Source organism: Cucurbita moschata, unplaced genomic scaffold (genome assembly GCF_002738365.1).
Source record: "Cucurbita moschata cultivar Rifu unplaced genomic scaffold, Cmos_1.0 Cmo_Scf00019, whole genome shotgun sequence".
In the NCBI taxonomy this organism is placed as follows: Eukaryota; Viridiplantae; Streptophyta; class Magnoliopsida; order Cucurbitales; family Cucurbitaceae; genus Cucurbita; species Cucurbita moschata.
In genome coordinates, this window is record NW_019268535.1 from 1,923,310 (window position 1) to 1,942,561 (window position 19,252).

General features: G+C 45.1%; 2 protein-coding genes across 2 annotated transcripts in view; both read left to right on the forward strand.

Annotated features, from left to right (window-relative positions):
* Positions 1-1,998: 1,998 nt before the first annotated feature.
* On the forward strand, positions 1,999-6,395 carry LOC111456835 (cysteine-rich receptor-like protein kinase 10). The gene is made up of 9 exons (XM_023098859.1): positions 1,999-2,873; positions 3,018-3,223; positions 3,307-3,450; positions 3,533-3,654; positions 4,836-5,046; positions 5,124-5,361; positions 5,434-5,584; positions 5,656-5,801; positions 6,141-6,395. The coding sequence occupies exons 1-9, from the start codon at positions 2,836-2,838 to the stop codon at positions 6,286-6,288; spliced, it is 1,404 nt and encodes a 467-aa protein (XP_022954627.1). The 5' UTR covers positions 1,999-2,835; the 3' UTR covers positions 6,289-6,395.
* A 6,702-nt stretch (positions 6,396-13,097) lies between these two features.
* The window catches only part of LOC111456844 (putative receptor-like protein kinase At4g00960), an 8,258-nt gene continuing 2,103 nt past the window's right edge, over positions 13,098-19,252 (forward strand). Inside the window, exons 1-4 of the mRNA XM_023098877.1 lie at positions 13,098-13,800; positions 17,207-17,468; positions 17,537-17,656; positions 17,746-17,864. Coding sequence (XP_022954645.1) covers positions 13,216-13,800; positions 17,207-17,468; positions 17,537-17,656; positions 17,746-17,864 — 1,086 coding nt within the window. The 5' untranslated portion in view covers positions 13,098-13,215. The remainder of the gene's footprint in view (positions 13,801-17,206; positions 17,469-17,536; positions 17,657-17,745; positions 17,865-19,252) is intronic.

Genomic DNA, 19,252 nt, shown 5'->3' on the forward strand with positions numbered 1-19,252 from the left:
AAAAAAAAAAAAAAAAAAAAAAAACACGAACTTCTACATACTCTTTTTTCTCTTGTAAAAAACTTGATGTCTAACTGTCCATATTTTTGGAAGATCAGCAGTATTGGCCGTTTAATCAAATGCGTAGATATGCTGAGAATTTGGAGGGGAAAAATAGCAAGATTGATAGGGAGGGTCGACCTCGTCTTGCTTGCTTCGGGCGAAAGTTAACTGTGAGATCCCACATCAGGCAATGTGCCAGCAAGGAAGCTGAGCATCGAAGGGGGTGGACACCAGGCAGTGTGCCAGCAAGGACGTTGGGCCCTGAAGGGAGTGAATTGGGGGGTCCCACATCGATTGGAGAGGGGAACGAGTGCCAACAAGGATGCTAGGCTCCAAAGTGGGTGGATTGTGAGATCCCACATCGGTTGGAGAGAGGACCAAAACATTCTTTATAAGGGTGTGGAAACCTCTACTTAGTAGTCACGTTTTAAAAACCTTGAGAAGAAGTCCAGAAGAAAAAGCCCGAAGAAGACAATATTTACTTGCTGTGGACTTCAGCTGTTACATTAACACACTAGATAATCAGTGAATTGGTCGAAAGTACGAGATTACTGACCAAAAACTGATCAATTGAGATGGGTGAAAGCCCGAGAGTACGAGATTACTGACCAAAAACTGATCAATTGAGATGGGTGAAAGCCCTACTATCAAAAAGTACGAGATTACTGACCAAAAACTGATCAATTGAGATGGGTGAAAGCCCTACTATCAAAATTATGATCCAGAACCTAATTAAACGAGATTTATAGGTTAAAGCATCTTTCGTCCTCGACATTACAGTTGAATCCGCCTTACTTACGCCCACTTCTCGAGGAAATAAAACAAACTAAATACAATGAAAATGTTTTTGTAACAAGGGAAGTGGGAACATTCTTAGTAGTTTGAAGCAAGGAATCCCACTCAAGCTTTTCCAATATGATCAATGACGCAAAAGTTACAACTTTACACCTAAGAAATCCCCTTTAAATGTCATAGATGAAGTGCATATGATATGTAAAAATTAAAAAAACACAACACCCACAAATCATGTTCCTACGAACAAACGAATAAAGCAAACAAAAGTAGCTAAAGGCTCCTCTTTCCAACCAACTCAAACACGACACCAAAATGGCTTACCTTTCTTCTTCACAAAGAAATTGCAAGCTTTCTATATAATACCATTATAATCATCACCCTTCTCTCCAAAATGGAAGCCAAAAACGCCTCCAAATGCGAGTTTTCTATATACATATGGTTCCTACAAGTTCTAACAATTCTAGGGTTAGCCTCTTTAGCCATATGGGCGAGCCTAATCCCCAAGAAGCCTATCTTCATGATCTCCAACATGGATTTGAAGCCATATCAAAATGGTAGCGCTAGCTCTTCCTTAGCATTGAATGTGACGATCTCAAACCCCAACAAAATGGTTGGTGTGTTCTTCGATGAGCTTAATGTAACAGTACGTTGCAAGAACGAGAGTGTCGGGTTGAGCTCGATGTCGGGATTTTATTTGGAAAGCAAGAGAATTGATGTGCATGAGGTTGAGTTGAGTGTGAATGGGTTGTGTGGGAAGGTGGATTTGAGAGTTGGGTTGGTGACGAGTGTTGGATATAAGATTATGTGGTTCAAGACAAAGCATCGAGGGTTGGTTTTGGAAGATTGTGTTCATATTGGTCCTGATGGGCAAATGGTGGGAACAAGAGAAATGAAGTTGAGCTAAGAACTCAAGAAGTCAAGGTGCTAGGGCTTGATGATAAGATAAGGAATCGCTACAAGTGGAGTAAGATTCAGATGATTCGAATCTCAATCAAGTGTTCTTGCGTAGAGATATTTGATGAACAAGAATTATTCAAGCTAGACATGATCGATCTTGCTTGTGGAGTGATTCGAATCTCAAACAATATTCTTGTCTTGAGATATTCGATCAACAAGGTAATCCGAATCTTACTTCCCTTGTAGGGATTCCTTATCTTATCACTTGAGGTATAAAGCTATGATGCTGGTACTAGTAGCCAACAAAGCTCTAGGGTTATCCTATTTAAATGGAGAGAAGTAGACAGTTTTAGGTTGTTTGGGTAATTAAAGAGTCAGTGTCGTTGTGTCTCGACTATGAAGGCTCTTAGCCATATGGATAGTTCAAGGTAGTGATTTGTAAGTACAATTTAGTGAGAAATTATTTTGGAGCACTTGTGAAAATCTTTATTGTAATTGTAATGACAGTGATTTTTCTACCGAAATAGAGTCGCTATCATATGCATGATATAACCTTTGTATGCAGAAACATTCAATTAAAACAATATCATAAAACGATGTCATGGACTTGCAAAATAAATGAGACCTATCATTTAAAACCGTATTTTTTTAGGGGGCCTCCAATCTATGCACATTGGATGCGCAGTACTTCTTTATACACAACCTACATGTGCAAGCATAGGCCTACCAGGCAGGCTCACAGACACCCTGGGCTTGCTGGTCGGACTAGATTCTCTAGGCTATAGCCAGACACTTGGAGGTACAGCAACCGTCACTGCAGCAGTAGCCCAGTCTGCAGCACCTTGACTCGATGCGACCCGCGAGCTGACCTAAACCGCCTCTCGACCCGAGACGCTTGCACATGACGTGGCTCACTCCTGGCTTGCCGCGTGTTGACCCGCGGCGCAAATAGTCCTTCAGCTTGGTCGGCTTAGACAGCTTGGTGCGGCTCCCGGCGGCTACTCGGCTTATTCGGCTCAGGGACCCCTATTTTAGTCCGATTTTCACTGTTTCGACCCTCTTGAACTTGTTTTCGGCCCCGATAAGATAATTGCGGTCGAAATGAAAGTGGAGGCACCCAAAAACTGTCGTCGTCCAAGGTTGTCCATTGTCCTGTCCGGATTCATACTATTTCTACGTTTGCGTGCAAATTTGGAAACTGACTTCTTACTAATCTTCTTATGATCGACATGCTCAATTTTCCAACTTTTCTCTTCCTCCACGTTATCCATGGAAGCGCTCAGAACCCAGATGGACCCCCCATCTCCTCCTCCGCCACCGCCGTCTAGTCCTCCTCCGCCTCCGTCGCCGCCGTCTAGTCCTCCTCCGCCTCCGCCGCCGCCGTCTAGTCCTCCTCCGCCTCCGTCGCCGCCGTCTAGTCCTCCTCCGCCTCCGCCGCCGTCTACTCCTCCTCCGCCGCTGCCGTCTCCTCCTCCTCCTCCGCCGCCGGGTAATCGTCGTTTTAGCTTCCGTTACACCCGTTTTGTGAAGGGGAAAAAAAAAAGAGCTGAAATTATAGAATTTGTTGAACAGGGGAAAGTAGATCCTCAATGATGATAATTGTGGCCATTGTGGTTCCAATTACAGTTACTGTCTCCATATTGCTGTTTGCTCTGAGCTGCTATTTCCTGCGACCAACAGCAAAGAAGAAATACAATGCTGTAAAGGAAGACAGTGGTATTTGTTCTTCCTTTATCATACATACTAGATTTGGTTTTCTGCAAATTTGTAGCCTATTGTGGGATATAATTTTGTGCAGTTATTGATGAGATGAGCACTGCTGAATCTCTGCAATTTGATTTCAATACAATCAACGCTGCTACTAGCAATTTCTCAGAGGAAAACAAGCTCGGTGAGGGCGGATTTGGTGCAGTCTACAAGGTACACAACTACTCATACTTGTGAATGAAAATGTGAGATCCCACATCGGTTGGGAGGAGAACGAAACACATTTTATAAGAGTGGAAACCGTGTGGAAACCTCTAGCAGACACGTTTTAAAAACCTTGAGAAACCCGAAAACAAAACTTGAAGGAGGATAATATCTACTAGCGATGGACTTGGACGGTTACAAATAATATTAAAGTCAGATATTGGGTAATGTGCCAACAAGGACGTTGAGCCTCGAAAGGGTGGTTTTGGTGGAGTCCCACATTGATGAGAGAAAGTAACTCTTGCCAACAATAACGCTGGGCGTCGAAGAGGGTAGATTGTGAGATCCCACATCGATTGGAGAAAGGAACGGGGTTTATACGTATGGAATACATCTCCATTGGTATGAGGCCTTTTGGGGAAGCTCAAAGCAAAGCCATGAGAGCTTATACTCAAAGTGGACAATAACATACTATTGTGGAAAGTCGTGATTCATGAGAGCCATGCTCTTAATTTAGCCATGTCAAAAGAATCCTCATGAATCAAACAAAGGGTGTACTTTGTTCGAGAGCTCTAGATAAACGAGTCGAGTCTCAATTAAGGGAAAGCTCTATGGTATACTTTGTTTGAAGGGAGGATTGTTGGGATGAGACCTTTTGGGGAAGCCCGGAGGATCGTGTTAGGAATCACGACTCTCCACAATGGTATGGTATTGTCCACTTTGAGCATAAGCTCTCATGGCTTTGCTTTGGGCTTCCCTAAAAGGCCTCATACCAATGGAGATGTATTCTTTTATTTATGAACCCATGATCATTCCCTAAATTAGCCAACGTGGGACTCACTCCCAACAATCCTCAACAGATTGTTGGGACGAGACCTCTTAGGGAAACCCAAAGCAAAGCCATGAGAGCTTATGCTCAAAGTGGACAATATCATACTATTATGGAGAGGTGTGCCTCAAAGCAAAGCCACGAAAGCTTATGCTCAAAGTGAACAATATCATACCATTATGGAGAGTCGTGATTACACATACACCTCTCCCTAATGGACGCGTTTTAAAATCCTTGAGGAGAAACTGGAAAGGAAAACTCAAAGATGATTAAAACCGAAAGATTATTAGCCGGAACTATTACAAAAAAAAGAAAAAAAATTTTAGTTCAGCTATTAATAATTGGCGGTGTGTTATTACAGGGTAGACTTGAGAATGGACAAGAGATAGCCGTGAAAAGATTATCAAGAAGATCTCTGCAAGGTTTTAAAGAGTTCAAGAATGAGATTACGTTGGTTGCTAAACTTCATCATAGAAACCTCGTAAGGTTATTGGGATTCTGCATGGAGGGTGAAGAAAAGATACTCATCTATGAATACATCCCCAATAAAAGCCTCGATTTTTTCTTATTTGGTTTGTTCTTCCTTCATAATCTATTGTTTTCACCATTCATTTCCTATATTTTTAACTTGATTTTCCAAAACTTGTAGATCCAATTAGACAAAAACAGCTGGATTGGTCCAAACGATATACAATTATCAACGGCATCGCTCGAGGAATTTTATATCTGCACGAAGATTCTCGTCTTCGAATTATTCATCGTGATCTGAAAGCAAGTAACATTTTGTTAGATGGGGATATGAATCCAAAAGTTTCGGATTTTGGTATGGCAAGAATTGTTCAAGTGGATCAAACTCAAGGAATTACCGATCGAATTGTCGGTACATAGTAAGTTGACTTGTATGATTCATAAAGTCATTTTTGTACGATTGTCGTTGTTGACCATTTTCATGTTTTCAGCGGTTACATGTCTCCTGAGTATGCAATGTACGGAAACTTCTCCTTGAAATCTGACGTGTATAGCTTCGGAGTCTTAATCTTTGAAATTATAAGTGGCAAAAAAAATAACACCTTTTATTTGTCGAAACTTGCCGAAGACATGTTGACCTATGTAAGTGAACGATTCTTACTCTTAATGATCGAATAATTCATAAACTCATGAGCTTTTTTTTTTTTTGCTAGGCTTGGAAACTATGGAAGAATGGAACATCCTTAGAGCTATTGGACCCAATACTTAGAGATAATTACTCAAGAAATGAAGTGCTTAGATGCATCCATATTGCTTTGTTATGCGTTCAGGAGAATCCCAGCCGTAGGCCTTCAATGACATCCTGATAAGATAAGGAATCAATACAAGGGGAATAAGATTCGGATTACCTTGTCGATCGAATATCTCAAGCCAAGAACACTTTGTTTGAGATTCGAATCACTCCAGAAGCAAGATCGACCATGTCTAGCTTCAATGATTCTTGTTGATCAAATATCTCAAGACAAGAACACTTGATTGAGATTCGAATCACTCCACAAGCAAGATTGATCATGTCGAGCTTGAATGATTCTACATGCAACCTAAACTAGATAGAGTTGCAAAGAAACTTAGCCATTGGCTAAAGAAAAGCACAAATGCTTCTTTTAATATATTTTCCAAGTCTCTTGGTTCATATCACATCCATTGTTCTAATGCTCAATAGTTATTCTACAACCTTGCCATTGCGCAGGGAACCAGCGTCATTCATGCACAGTAAAGATGGTGGTATTGTAGTAGACAGTAATCGAACCACAAGCACATCTCGGTCCAGTAGTTTGTTAATGTAATGGCCCAAGTCCGCCGCTAGTAGATATTGTCATCTGGACTTTCCCTTTCGGACTTTCCCTCAAGGCTTTAAAACGCGTCTACTAGGGAGAGGTTTCCACACCCTTATGCAGGGTGTTTCGTTCTCCTCCCCAACCGATGTGGATCACATCCTTATGAATGGTGTTTCGTTCTCCTCCCCAACTGATGTGGATCACAGTTAATGAAACATCTATGTCTGAGTTGTATCCACACTGAAGTATGTCTTACTAACATCAATAAATGATTTGTAGCTATAATTTCAAACCTTTAAAGATTGTATCCCGTACGAATTATTCAATGATACTACTACAATATGTGTAATAGCCCAAACCCACCGTCAGCAGATATTGTCGACGCTGGTTGGTTATGTATAGCCATCATACAAATTATTTATTAAGACCGCCACAATATCGGTAGCAGATATTATCCGCTTTGGCTCGTTACGTATCGTCACCAGCCTCACGATTTTAAAACGTGTCTCTTAATGAGAGGTTTCCACACCCTTATAAGGAATACTTTGTTCCTTTCTCTAGGAGAAGTGGGATCTCACAATTCATCCCTAGATAAAGGTTTCCACGCCCTTATAAGGAATACTTCGTTCCCTTCTCTAACTGATGTGGAATTTCACAATTCACCCACCTTGGGAGGTAGAGTCCTCGCTAGCACGCTGCCCAATGTCTGGCTCTAATACCACTTGTAACAGCCCAAACCCATCGCTTGCAGAGCCCTTTAAGTAACGTCGTCAGTCTCACGGTTTTAAAACGAGTCTGTTAGGGAGAGGTTTCCCACTCTTAAAACGAATACTTCGTTCCCATCAACAACCGATGTGGGATCTCACAATCCACTCCCCCTGGGGCCAGCAATCTTGTTGGCACACCTCTTGATGTCTGGCTCTGATATCATTTGTAACAGCCCAAACTCATTGCTAGTAGATATTGTTTGCTATGGCCCTTTAAGAATCGTTGTTAGTCTCACGGTTTTAAAACACATATCTTAGGGAGAGGTTTCCCACTCCTATAAGGAATACTTCGTTCCCATCTCCAACCAATATGAGATCTCACAATCCATCCCCTTCGGGGGCCAGCTATAAGGACCTTAAATTTTACCTATTTAATCTTAGGTCGTTATTATACCTTAAATGCGGAATTTACATTAAATGGGCTCTTATCATAAATGCGACTTACGCTAGCCTTTTATTACCTCGTGAAAAAGGAATACAAGGGAAAGAAAGAAAAAAAAAAAAACAACACTTATTCTGCCCTATGATTTATTATGCGATTACAATTCAACCTATTCTAACCTATACTAATGATGCAAACGTGAATTCAACCTACACTAACCTATACTTTAAATGCAAACGAAATTCAACCTATACTAACTTATACTACGAAATGGAAACAACTATCTTATGCATGTGCCACAGTCCCGGGATGTGCGATGCCGCCGTCGATCTCATATGGGTGTCTTGCTTTTATCTGAAAAAAATATAGTAGCACGAGGCTTGAGTATTTCTAGAATACTCAGTAAGTGACCCCCTATCGGGGTTATGTAACAATCACACGCAATGAGATGATAGGACTTATCTTTCAATTTGTCTTCTTACGGTGCTATTCTAATGAGTAATTTGGACGTGTATCATATACTCTACACACAGTCCATACGTGCGAGTATGGACTCACTAGCCAGTTCGCACACCACTGGGCCATTTTCCTTGTTGGACGAGCATACTCTGGGAGCTCCTTAGGCCGGACACCCGTTAGAACTAGTAACCGTCACGACAACGCTACACAAAACATAACAATCGTCATCCTGCCATTGGATGTACGCGTCCATACCCTCGTGATGGAATAAGGGTATCCCCCCAATGCATGAACACACATAATGCATGAGATCCCCATTACTCCTACCTTATCATAAATGAATATAACCCCGCGATCATCTTTCATGCTTAACGTGTCATTTCTCATTTTCAGTCTACGTATCATACATAATCCTAACGGGGTTATATTTCAAGCAATTTACCATATTTCATGTCATACATTTAATACTGTTTACATTCAAATATTTCATACAATCATGCCATAATCATTTAGGAACATCATAAACGTCATAAGCACTACATATCACATCATACTAAACAAAATACATTTATGTTCACAAGATTACGTACTTAGGCACAACAGTCTAGCATACAATTTAATGACACGTGCAAATCCACTGGCACGTGCCAACATACAACGCATAACCTACGACGGGTGAGCCACTTACTTGGTAGGCCTTAGCCGAAGTACTCCCTAAAATATAAACGTAAGCTCCTAGCTCCTTGTATACGTCCTACGCTTCCACTGGTGGTTGGTTCCTATTGGATCATTCGACACCTTCGTTAGTATTTCACAAACATAAATAATTTCCAACTTGAATTTGTGAAATACGACCTTAAAATGATTTATTTTACCTTAAACGGGGTCGAAACTAAGTTTGGGAGGGTCAGAACAGTAACAAATAGGTCGAAAACAGGTTTCTCGAGCCGAATAAGCTGTCGGAGCCGAGAAGCCACCGCCGAGCCGATTAAGCCGCCGGAGCTGAGGGGTGTCGCGCTGCAGACGTGCCACGTGGCACAACTAGAGGGCAACATGTGTGCAGTGGTCTTGGGTCGAGGCACGAGTTGTCGAGTCGAGTGCGCGGGTTTTCGGTTGCAGTCACAGGTCTGGGTTGACCGCGAGTGATGGATCGGGCCTGGACTGAAAGGAAACTTCTGCAGGTGGGCTGGGTTGTGAGCGTCGGGTATTGGATTAGGCTTGCGGGTCTCGGGACGCGGCTGATGGGTTAGGTCGTAATTGGGCTTTCTGGTTTGGGCTGAGGCGACTGGGCCAAGGTAGTGTCGTCGGCCGAGGTTTGGACTAGAGTGGGTTGGACTCGGTTCGGGTCGCGGGAGTCCGGCCCTCGAGTCGGACTTCGTCTTCTTCGCCTGGTTACACGAAATTTTCCGGCGACCTCTCTCTCTCCTCGGTAACGTCGTTCCGACGTCCTTTTTCCCTCCTTTCTCCTCCGTTTCCGAGTCTCCTTCTCCCCCTAATTTCGTTTTTGGTATTTGTTTGGTTCGTAAAGGCCTAACACTCCCGGATCTGAGAGGGTTCAAAAATCCGACGTTCTATCTCCCTTGTCTGACGGTGTACCATGTGTAGGAATCGCCTAAATCTACCCCTAGTGTGTGTAAAGTCTCTGGGATTATTTTCGTTGCATAAATCGGAAGTTTCGACGTCGATTTCGTAGGGTTTGGCTTTGCTGGAGCTTCGTCAGATTTTCTCACTATCTTTCTCGTTTTCTCACTATTTTTCTTCTCGGCAGGAGTCTTGGAGGTGGCTGAAGGTCGGTTTGGTTTCCGTGGTGACCCCGACGTTGGGCTCTCTTTATGGGTTGTGTGAGAACGAAAACTCCAACGTTCGCCGGAGTTTTCGGTCCTGCCGACAACCGTTTTTTTTTTACCTGATCCGTTACACCAACGATCTCGCTGGCACACCTCCCGATGACTGGCTCTGATAACATTTGTAACAACTCAAATCCACCACTAGCCGATATTGTTTGTTTTGGCCTATTACGCATTAACATTAGCCTCACGATTTTAAAATGCATCTGTTAGGAAGAGGTTTCCCACCCTTATAACGAATACTTCGTTCACATCTTCATTCGATGTGAGATCTCACAATCCACCCCCTTGAGAGCCAGCATCCTCGCTGGCACTTCGTCCGATGTCTGGCTCTAATACCATTTGTAACCAACCAAATTCACCGCTAACAGATATTGTTCGCTTTGGTCCGTTACGTATCGCCATCAACCTCACGGTTTTAAAAAGCATCTATTAGGGGGAGGTTTCCACACCCTTACCCTTATAAAAAAAAATGTTTCGTTCTCCTCTTCAACTGATGTGAGATTTTAGAATATCTTTAATCCTTATCTATAGATAAATAGAGATAGATAGATAGATAAATAGAAGAAGAAGAAAAAAAAAAAAAAAAGAAAAAACTACTCAACTTATTCCTTATCTCATTCATTTAATGTTGAACCCTTCTTTGTGCATCATTTTCTTAGGTCATTTTACGACTTTTCTTCCTTCCTTTAGCTCTTTCCTTTTCGGAAATTAATTATTTAAGACCCAAACATCACATCTCAAAGAAATGAAATAATTTAGGAGGATTGGAAAAGTATTTTGAATTTATATCTGATCATTATTAACCATTTATGAAAATTACTTGAAAACTACCTAAAACCAAATACTTTATAAAACATGACATGACTTTTTTTTTTCACACCTAGATTGTGATAGTTAATAGACTCAGTCTAATTGTTGTTTGAGTAGTATTTCTTTTATTTAATTTAAAATGGATAGTTTTTTTTTTTTTTTTTAACTCTAAAATATTGAATTAATATTTACAATTTAATTTTAATATATATCTTTAAAAATTGTGTATAAAAAAAAGTAAAATTTACTTGGGGTGATTGGAGAATAAATAACTAAATAAAATTTGTTTTTAAGTTTGATAATAAATTTGATTTGGTTTGATTGAACCCAAATTAATTTGGGAGAATTCATTAATGAATTCTAACCCATAAAATTTTTATTTATTTGAAATTAAAAAATTCAAATAAGTTAATGATCCAATAGAATTAAATGGAGGGGAATCTTCAAGTTATTGAAGTTTTTGAACACTCAAATTTAAAAAAAAAAAAATATGAAATTAAAATCTGGGCATTCAATGAGAAACATTTGAATGGAGAAAAAAAAAAAAGAGTAACGTAGTACGAAATGGCCCATCTCAGCCTCTTACCTCGTTTTTTGTCGAACTCGATTTATTCTTCCACATTGATTAATTAAGGGAAAGATCTTAGATATATAAGGGACACTATCTCTATTAATATGAGACCTTTTGGGAAAACTAATGATAAACTCACGAGAGATTATGCTCAAAGTGGATAATATCATATTATTGTAGAGATTTAGTGTTATTATTAGTGGTATCAAAATCATGTCTTTATCTTAACTTAACTAGTCAAATAAAATCTTTAGGTGTTGAACAAAAAAAAGTTGCAAGAATTGTAACAGCCCAAGCCCACCGCTAGCAGATATTGTTCTTTTTGGGCTTTTCGTTTCGAGCTCCCTCTCAAGGTTTTTAAAACGCATTGGGGAGAGATTTTCACACCCTTATAAAGAATGCTTCATTCTCCTCCCCAACCGATGTGGAATCTCAAAATAATTGCATCAGAGCCAGAGACACCGAGTAGTGTGCCAGCGAGGACGCCTGAAGGGAGGTGGATTGTGAGGTCCCCACATCGATTGAAGAGAGGAACAAGTGCTAGCGAGGATGTTGGGCCCAGAATGGGGGAGGATTGTGAGATCCCACATCAATTGAAGAGAGGAACGAGTGCCAGTGAGGACGCTGAGTCTCAAAGGAGGGTGGGCACTGAGCGGTGTGCCAGCGAGGATGCTGGGTGTCACGACCTAACTATGAAGAGAGTAGGTTGTGACCCTCACGTTGAGACAAGAGAAGCGGCGACCCTCAAGTGCCATGATGCAACCGAGGAGGATGATGCACCATCTAACACACCACACAAAGTGGGCATTGAAAACAAGTCGAGACATAAGCAAAATAGAGACATCGAATAGACAAGAGTGACAAAGACAGGCTTGTTGGAGGACTGGGTAGGGTCCTAGGCCTTAATCTCGAAAGTCGGAGTTCCAAAAGGAATTTGGGCATGTGGTTCCGAAGTTACGTTCTTCCATATAAAATATGAATGCTCGCCAAATTTGGTATCAATTGAGCACCATGTGGACGCTCCATGGCGGCGTATGACCGTTCACCGAGATCATGTTTATGCCTGATGGATTGACCATGACTCAAAATGTACTACATTGGGTACCATGGTGTCAGCTCTCCACCACCCCTAGGCCTGTGGCCTTAACGAACTACCATGTGGCACATACGTGTGTCACAACAAGAGCGAGTGTGTCGAGACGAGTGTCTTGGGCGACTTCCTTTGAAATGAGTTTTTCAAGGACGGGCGGCATGGGTGTGCCGGTGTTGTGCCTCGGCCCGTGTGTCGGAGGTTGCTACATACACCCGCTATCCGATACAGTATCCGTAAATGTCATGGCATGGACATGGGAGGGCCAATGCCTCGATAGAACCCGAATGGATGGATTTTCGGGATGTCCTGATGAGATGAGCGACACGTGGACCCATTCTTGATGGCATGTCCAAGTGAGTTGTGATTGCCAACGACACCTCGAGACTCAGGATGGAGTCAAGACATATATGCCATGTCGATGGGAATCGACATGACAAGATGAGACGCGATGTTTAATTGAGAGACCTTGACCTCGAGTAGAGGCAAGGTCGAGACGAATGACTTGGCTAGTGTAGAGGTAAGTCGATCGTTTCGCAGACGATTGAACATGCACGCCTAGGCGGTGTGTGTGGTCGAACAAGCTTGGATTCCGCACAAACAATGTTCGATTAGCGTAGACAAATCTTGCATAAGGTTTGATGGAGCCACAAAGTCAGAGCAAAAAATATATATGGGCCTTAATTCTTCCTAAGGTTGGTCATGAGTGTGTGAAGATCACGACGCCTCAAGGTTGAAAAAGTAGGACCGTGACACTAGGTCTCGAAGAGGGGTGGATTGTGAGATCTCACGGTGTTTTTTTTTTTTTTTTTTTTGNGGTGTATAAACATTTATAACACTCATTTTTCCCCATAAATTATTGGTAGGACTGCGTTGAAAACCAAATCCAACTTCACTCTGTTCCACTCCCTGCGTGTTCCAACTTGAAGACTTGACTCCTTATTGCTCTTCTTACATCTTTTTTCTTTCTGCAAAATCCTTCGAATCGGTTCATAGACTTGTTTAACATGTTCAGTTATCTTACTTTCCTCTTCCACATCCTCCTCTGTTTCTTCATCCATGGAAACGCTCAGACCTCAGTTTCATACCCATATCGCAGTTGTTTACCCCACAATTTCACCAAGAACACCGCCTATCAGTTCAGCCTTGATCTTCTCTTCAATGATTTCACCACCGTCGCCGCCGTCAAAAAATTCTACAGTACTTCCTTCGGCCAACCACCAGACTCCGTTTATGGTCTCTTCCAGTGCCGTGGAGACGTCCATAGCAACATCTGTGATAATTGCGTGGCCGACGCTGCCAGAAACATTCCCCTGTTCTGTCCCCTGAGTAAAGGCGCTGTTTTTTGGTACGATGAATGCATATTCCGTTACTCCGACAATCCTTTCTTTTCCCAGTTGTCTATAAATGTGAGTTTCGCATTACTGAATACAGCTAATATAGACGTCGACAAGGTTCGATTCAACAAACTAGTGATGTCCTTATTGACCGACACCGGAGCTCGAGCAGCCGACAATGCTTTGTTGAACGGATCCTTCGCGACCCAGGTGGTTAATTTCACATCAGATGTAACCCTTTATGCATTAGCTGTTGTAGTTCGATAATTGGCCAGGGAAATCACCGAGAGGATATTGTCGACAGGAGGTTGTTGGAGGAAAGATAAAATGCGTAAAATAAGAGAGAGAGAAGGACTGAAACTTTGACTGCTCTTCAAAATCCGGTGGTGAAATCTTGTAAACAGATTTCCTATTTAAATACAGCCTATCCTAAAAATGGGTGGAGAGTGGCCAACTGAATCTGTGCCACTTCCTAGAAAATTGACGTCTAAGAATTAGCTAATCCATGCCTTATTTCGTTTCGTTTGAACTCCGTTTTGAGCCCTATGGCTCGGTGTCCCTGGCGGCATGTCCTCCAGACTCCACGTCTTGTTCGGCCGCCTCTTCTTCGAGTTGGCGCGCCCCCAGTCCAGGTGGTTCACCTCTTCCTAATAGGTCTTCCATCTTCCGGTACCTGGCCGAGAAGTTGACTGGTTGCTCTATCTCTAGCTTTAGAATGTAAAGGCAATTTGTCGTGCACCGAACTTGCGTGAGCAACCGTCGTCGATCATCGCGGATCCTAAGTAGCCCGCGTTTGATGGAAATGTGGCAGCCGGCCTTATCGAGTTGACCCAGGCTCACAATATTAGCCTTGAGTCTCGGGATGAAGTAGACGCCGGTCAGCTTGTGATGATTGCCTCCCTTGCCGACGAATAGGATGGTACCGTGCCCTTCGATCTCGACGACGGAGCCATCGCCGAATTTCACCGTCCCGCGAATCCCCGAGTCAAGCTCAGAGAACGCAGACTTGGCCCCGGTCATATGGTTTGATGCCCCCGTGTCGAGGACCCATCGCCGGTGCTCTTGCTGCTTGCCTCTTTCACCGATTTGAGCGAGCACTCGCTCCTCCTTTAGTCGAATTGGCTCCCCAGGTGCATTTGTTATGCACAGTTGGAGTTCTTCCTCGGGTTCGACGTTCACCGGAGCAGTTATGCCGTCGTCGATTACCTCTGTGGATTTGGGGAGTTCTTCCTCGGGTTCGACGTTCACCGGAGCAGTTATGCCGTCGTCGATTACCTCTGTGGATTTGGGGAGCTCTTCCTCGGGTTCGACGTTCACCGGAGCAGTTATGCCGTCGTCGATTACCTCTGTGGATTTGGGGAGCTCTTCCTCGGGTTCGACGTTCACCGGAGCAGTTATGCCGTCGTCGATTACCTCTGTGGATTTGGGGAGCTCTTCCTCGGGTTCGACGTTCACCGGAGCAGTTATGCCGTCGTCGATTACCTCTGTGGATTTGGGGAGCTCTTCCTCGGGTTCGACGTTCACCGGAGCAGTTATGCCGTCGTCGATTACCTCTGTGGATTTGGGGAGCTCTTCCTCGGGTTCGACGTTCACCGGAGCAGTTATGCCGTCGTCGATTACCTCTGTGGATTTGGGGAGCTCTTCCTCGGGTTCGACGTTCACCGGAGCAGTTATGCCGTCGTCGATTACCTCTGTGGATTTGGGGAGCTCTTCCTCGGGTTCGACGTTCACCGGAGCAGTTATGCCGTCGTCGATTACCTCTGTGGATTTGGGGAGCTCTTCCTCGGGTTCGACGTTCACCGGAGCAGTTATGCCGTCGTCGATTACCTCTGTGGATTTGGGGAGCTCTTCCTCGGGTTCGACGTTCACCGGAGCAGTTATGCCGTCGTCGATTACCTCTGTGGATTTGGGGAGCTCTTCCTCGGGTTCGACGTTCACCGGAGCAGTTATGCCGTCGTCGATTACCTCTGTGGATTTGGGGAGCTCTTCCTCGGGTTCGACGCTCACCGGAGCAGTTATGCCGTCGTCGATTACCTCTGTGGATTTGGGGAGCTCTTCCTCGGGTTCGACGTCAGGTAGGACTGATGCAGTCACCATGAAAAGGGCCGGCTCATCCTCCTCGGATTGAGCCACATGGGCCTTTTCGGCCGTCTCCTTGTTCCTGAGCTTGCTCCAGCAATTCTTGCTCAGGTGACCTCTCTTCCCACAGTACGAGCACTGGATTGGCCCGTCATCAGTCGACTCCTCCTTCTTTTGATCCGCCTCTTTCCTGTGCATGCGCCATCGAGATTTCCACGGCTTCTTACCGCCTTTGCGGCTGGAGGGCCCATTGCTCTCGCCGGTGTCATCACGGAGCTTTAGGCGTGCAAGCCATTCCTCCTCAGTGAGGAGTAGACGACCCTCCTTGTCGACAGCTGAAATGGTATTTTTCTTCCGCTGCTCGACGTTACGCAGTCTTCCGGTCACCTCTTCCACCGTTAGGTCATTCACGTCAAGCAAAGTCTCGATTGAAATTGCAACTTGCTCGAGGTGATCGGGGACGACCTGCAGCATCTTCTTCACGATTTCTGTCTCGTTGATGCTGCCACCGAGTGTGGTGATGCTGTTGGCGAGCCCCGTGATTCGCATTGAAAAATCATCGACGGATTCGCCGTCCTTAAAGGAGATCCCCGAGAGCTCCTTCCGCAGCTGCTCAATGTTGGATTCCCGCACTCGCTGTACACCGACTCGACGGGATTTAATTCCTTCCCAGGCCGATTGCGCGGTGCGCTTGGTGGAGAGAGATGCCAACATCTCTGGGGGCACAGATCGTAATATGGCGGCGAACGCCAGCCGATCCTCCCGGTACTCGATTGTTTCTCCTTCCTCTGGCTCGACAGCGTGCCATAACCCATGCGCCTGTAGGTTGACGCGCATCAACAAGGCCCACTCGTTGTAGTTGGACCTTGTCAACATCGGGTACTGAACGACGGCAGTCGTTGTCTCCCTGATCACTCGCTCAACGACACCTCGACGCCCGTCATCACGGCGTCGGCCACGACCTCTTCGTGGTGGTGATGGAGATGCCAGCACTTGGCGACGTGGAGGAGTGAGCGAGCCTGCTCGAGATGGACCCCACGACGATGTATTTATTTTTGCACTTTGCATTTTCTTCTACTCGAACCTGAGACCTGTGTGTTGTTAGGTCGACGCTCTGACCACTTGAGCTATTCAACTTGATTGTTGATAGGTTGGCTCTTCTGTGATGGTATACTACCGATTGCTTCAACGAGGCTCTGATACCACTTGTTGTAGTTCGATAATTGGCCAGGGAAATCACCGAGAGGATATTGTCGACAGGAGGTTGTTGGAGGAAAGATAAAATGCGTAAAATAAGAGAGAGAGAAGGACTGAAACTTTGACTGCTCTTCAAAATCCGGTGGTGAAATCTTGTAAACAGATTTCCTATTTAAATACAGCCTATCCTAAAAATGGGTGGAGAGTGGCCAACTGAAAATGGGTGGAGAGTGGCCAACTGAATCTGTGCCACTTCCTAGAAAATTGACGTCTAAGAATTAGCTAATCCATTCGACGTGTTTGTCAAATGGTCAAAGGGAAATTAAATGTAAACGTGTGAATCTAAATAAAGAAAAAACAAAGGTTTTATCTAACATTAGCACAGTGCACCGGCGATCTGTCCACTCAGAGTTGCCGAGAATGCTTAGCACATGCTATTGAGACTATTCCGAGTTGTTGCAGTAATAAACGTGGTGGTAGAGCTCTGTTTTCGAGCTGTTATGTTCGTTACGAGGTTTATCAATTTTTCAATCTCGAGGTACAGCCTCCGGCAACTCCAACACCGCCGCTTCTTCCTCCTCCTCCTCCTCCTTCTCCGCCGCTTCTTCCTCCTCCTCCTCCTCCTTCTCCGCCGCCGCCGCCGCCCGGTATTTTCCTTCCATTGGACTCGTTTTGTTAAGCCATGAGAGTCTGATTTCAAATGTTTTTTGAACAGAGAAAAGAAGATTCCCAACGGTCACGATTGTTGGCATTGTGGTTTCAATTACTGTCTCCATAATGCTTTTGGGGGGCTGGTGTTTCCTGCGCCGAAGGCCAAAGACGAAGAAACACTCAGGTGGTTTTATTTTGGTGTTCTTCAATTTGTTCATACTTGAAATTGAATTTTGGGAATAATTTGTGATGAATTCTTAATTAATTTTGCAGTTGATGAAATGCCTACCGTTGAATCTCTGCAATTTGATTTCAGTACAATCCATGCTGCTACTAACAATTTCTCAGCGGAGTACAAACTGGGTGAAGGTGGATTTGGTGCGGTCTACAAGGTATGTCTAAATAGATTTCCACACCATTATAAAGAATGTTTTCGTACCCCTCACAACCTGATGTGAGATTTCACAGTTCATCCCCTTTGGGGCCCAACGTCCTCGTCGCTGGCACACCGCCCGATGTCCACCCTCCTTCGGGGCCAAGTATCCTCGCTGGCCCACCGCCCTGTGTCCACTCCCTTCAGGGCTTAGCATCTTCGCTAGCACACCGCTCCGTGTCCACCCCCTTCGTGACTTAACGTCCTTGCTGGCACAATGCCCTGAGTTCACCTCCCTTTAGATCTCAGGGTTTGTTAGGGAGAGGTTTCCACACCCTTATAAAGAATGCTTCGTTCGCCTTTTGAACGGATGTGCAATCTCACAATCCACCCCCTTCGGAGCACAGTGTCCATAGTGACATTCGTTTCTCTCTCCAATCGATGTGGGATCTCACTAAAAACCCCACTTTAGACGCCCAGTGTCCTCGCTGACATACCGCCTGATGTCCACCCCCTTCAGGGCTCAGCGTCCTCGATGGCACACTGCCCGGTGTCCACCCCCTTTCGAGACCCAGCATCCTTGCTAGCACACTGCTCGGTATCCACCCCCCTCCAAGGCCCAGCGCATTGCTGGCACACTACCCCGTGCCCACCCCCCTTCGTGGCTCAGCGTCCTTCTTTACACACTGCCCCGTGTCCATTCCATTTCGTGGCTCGACGTCCTTGTTGGCACACCACCTTGTGTCCACCCCATTTCGTGGCTCGACGTCCTTGCTGGCACACCATCCCATGTCCTCTCTTTTAAGGGCTCAACGTCTGCTAGGGAGAACTTTTCACACCCTTATAAAGAATGCTTCGTTCCTCTCTCCAACCGATGTGGAATCTCACAATCAATCCCCCCCTCTTTGGGGCCCAACGTTCTTGCTGGCACTCGTTCCCCTCTCCAATCGTTGTGGGGTCTCACAATCCACCCTCCTTCGAGGCTTAGTATCCTCGATGACACACCACCTGGTGCCCACCCCCCTTCGGGGCTCCACGTTTGCTAGGGAGAGGTTTTCACACCCTTATAAAGAATGATTCGCTCTCGTTTATTCACCCCCTTTCTGGGCCCAACGTCGTCGATGGCACCCCTCCAGTGTCCACCCCCTTTCAGGGCTCAGCGTCTGCTAGGGAGAGGTTTCCACACCCTTATAAAGAATGTTTCGTTCCCCCTCCAACCGATGTGGGATCTCACAATCAACCTCCCTCGGGGCTCAACGTCTTTGTTGACACTCGTTCTCTCCCCCCCCCCCCCCCCCCCCCCCCCCCCCCCCCCCCCCCCCCCCCCCCCCCCCCCCCCCCCCCCCCCCCCCCCCCCCCCCCCCCCCCCCCCCCCCCCCCCCCCCCCCCCCCCCCCCCCCCCCCCCC

What these genes read in the sequence shown, in the direction of transcription:
- LOC111456835 (XM_023098859.1), top strand. Translation starts at nt 2,836, where the DNA reads ATGAAAGTGGAGGCACCCAAAAACTGTCGTCGTCCAAG. An exon ending in AAAAACTGTCGTCGTCCAAG is followed by an intron (nt 2,874 to 3,017) that starts GTTGTCCATTGT and finishes GGAAGCGCTCAG; the next exon opens with AACCCAGATGGACCCCCCAT. An exon ending in TGCTGTAAAGGAAGACAGTG is followed by an intron (nt 3,451 to 3,532) that starts GTATTTGTTCTT and finishes AATTTTGTGCAG; the next exon opens with TTATTGATGAGATGAGCACT.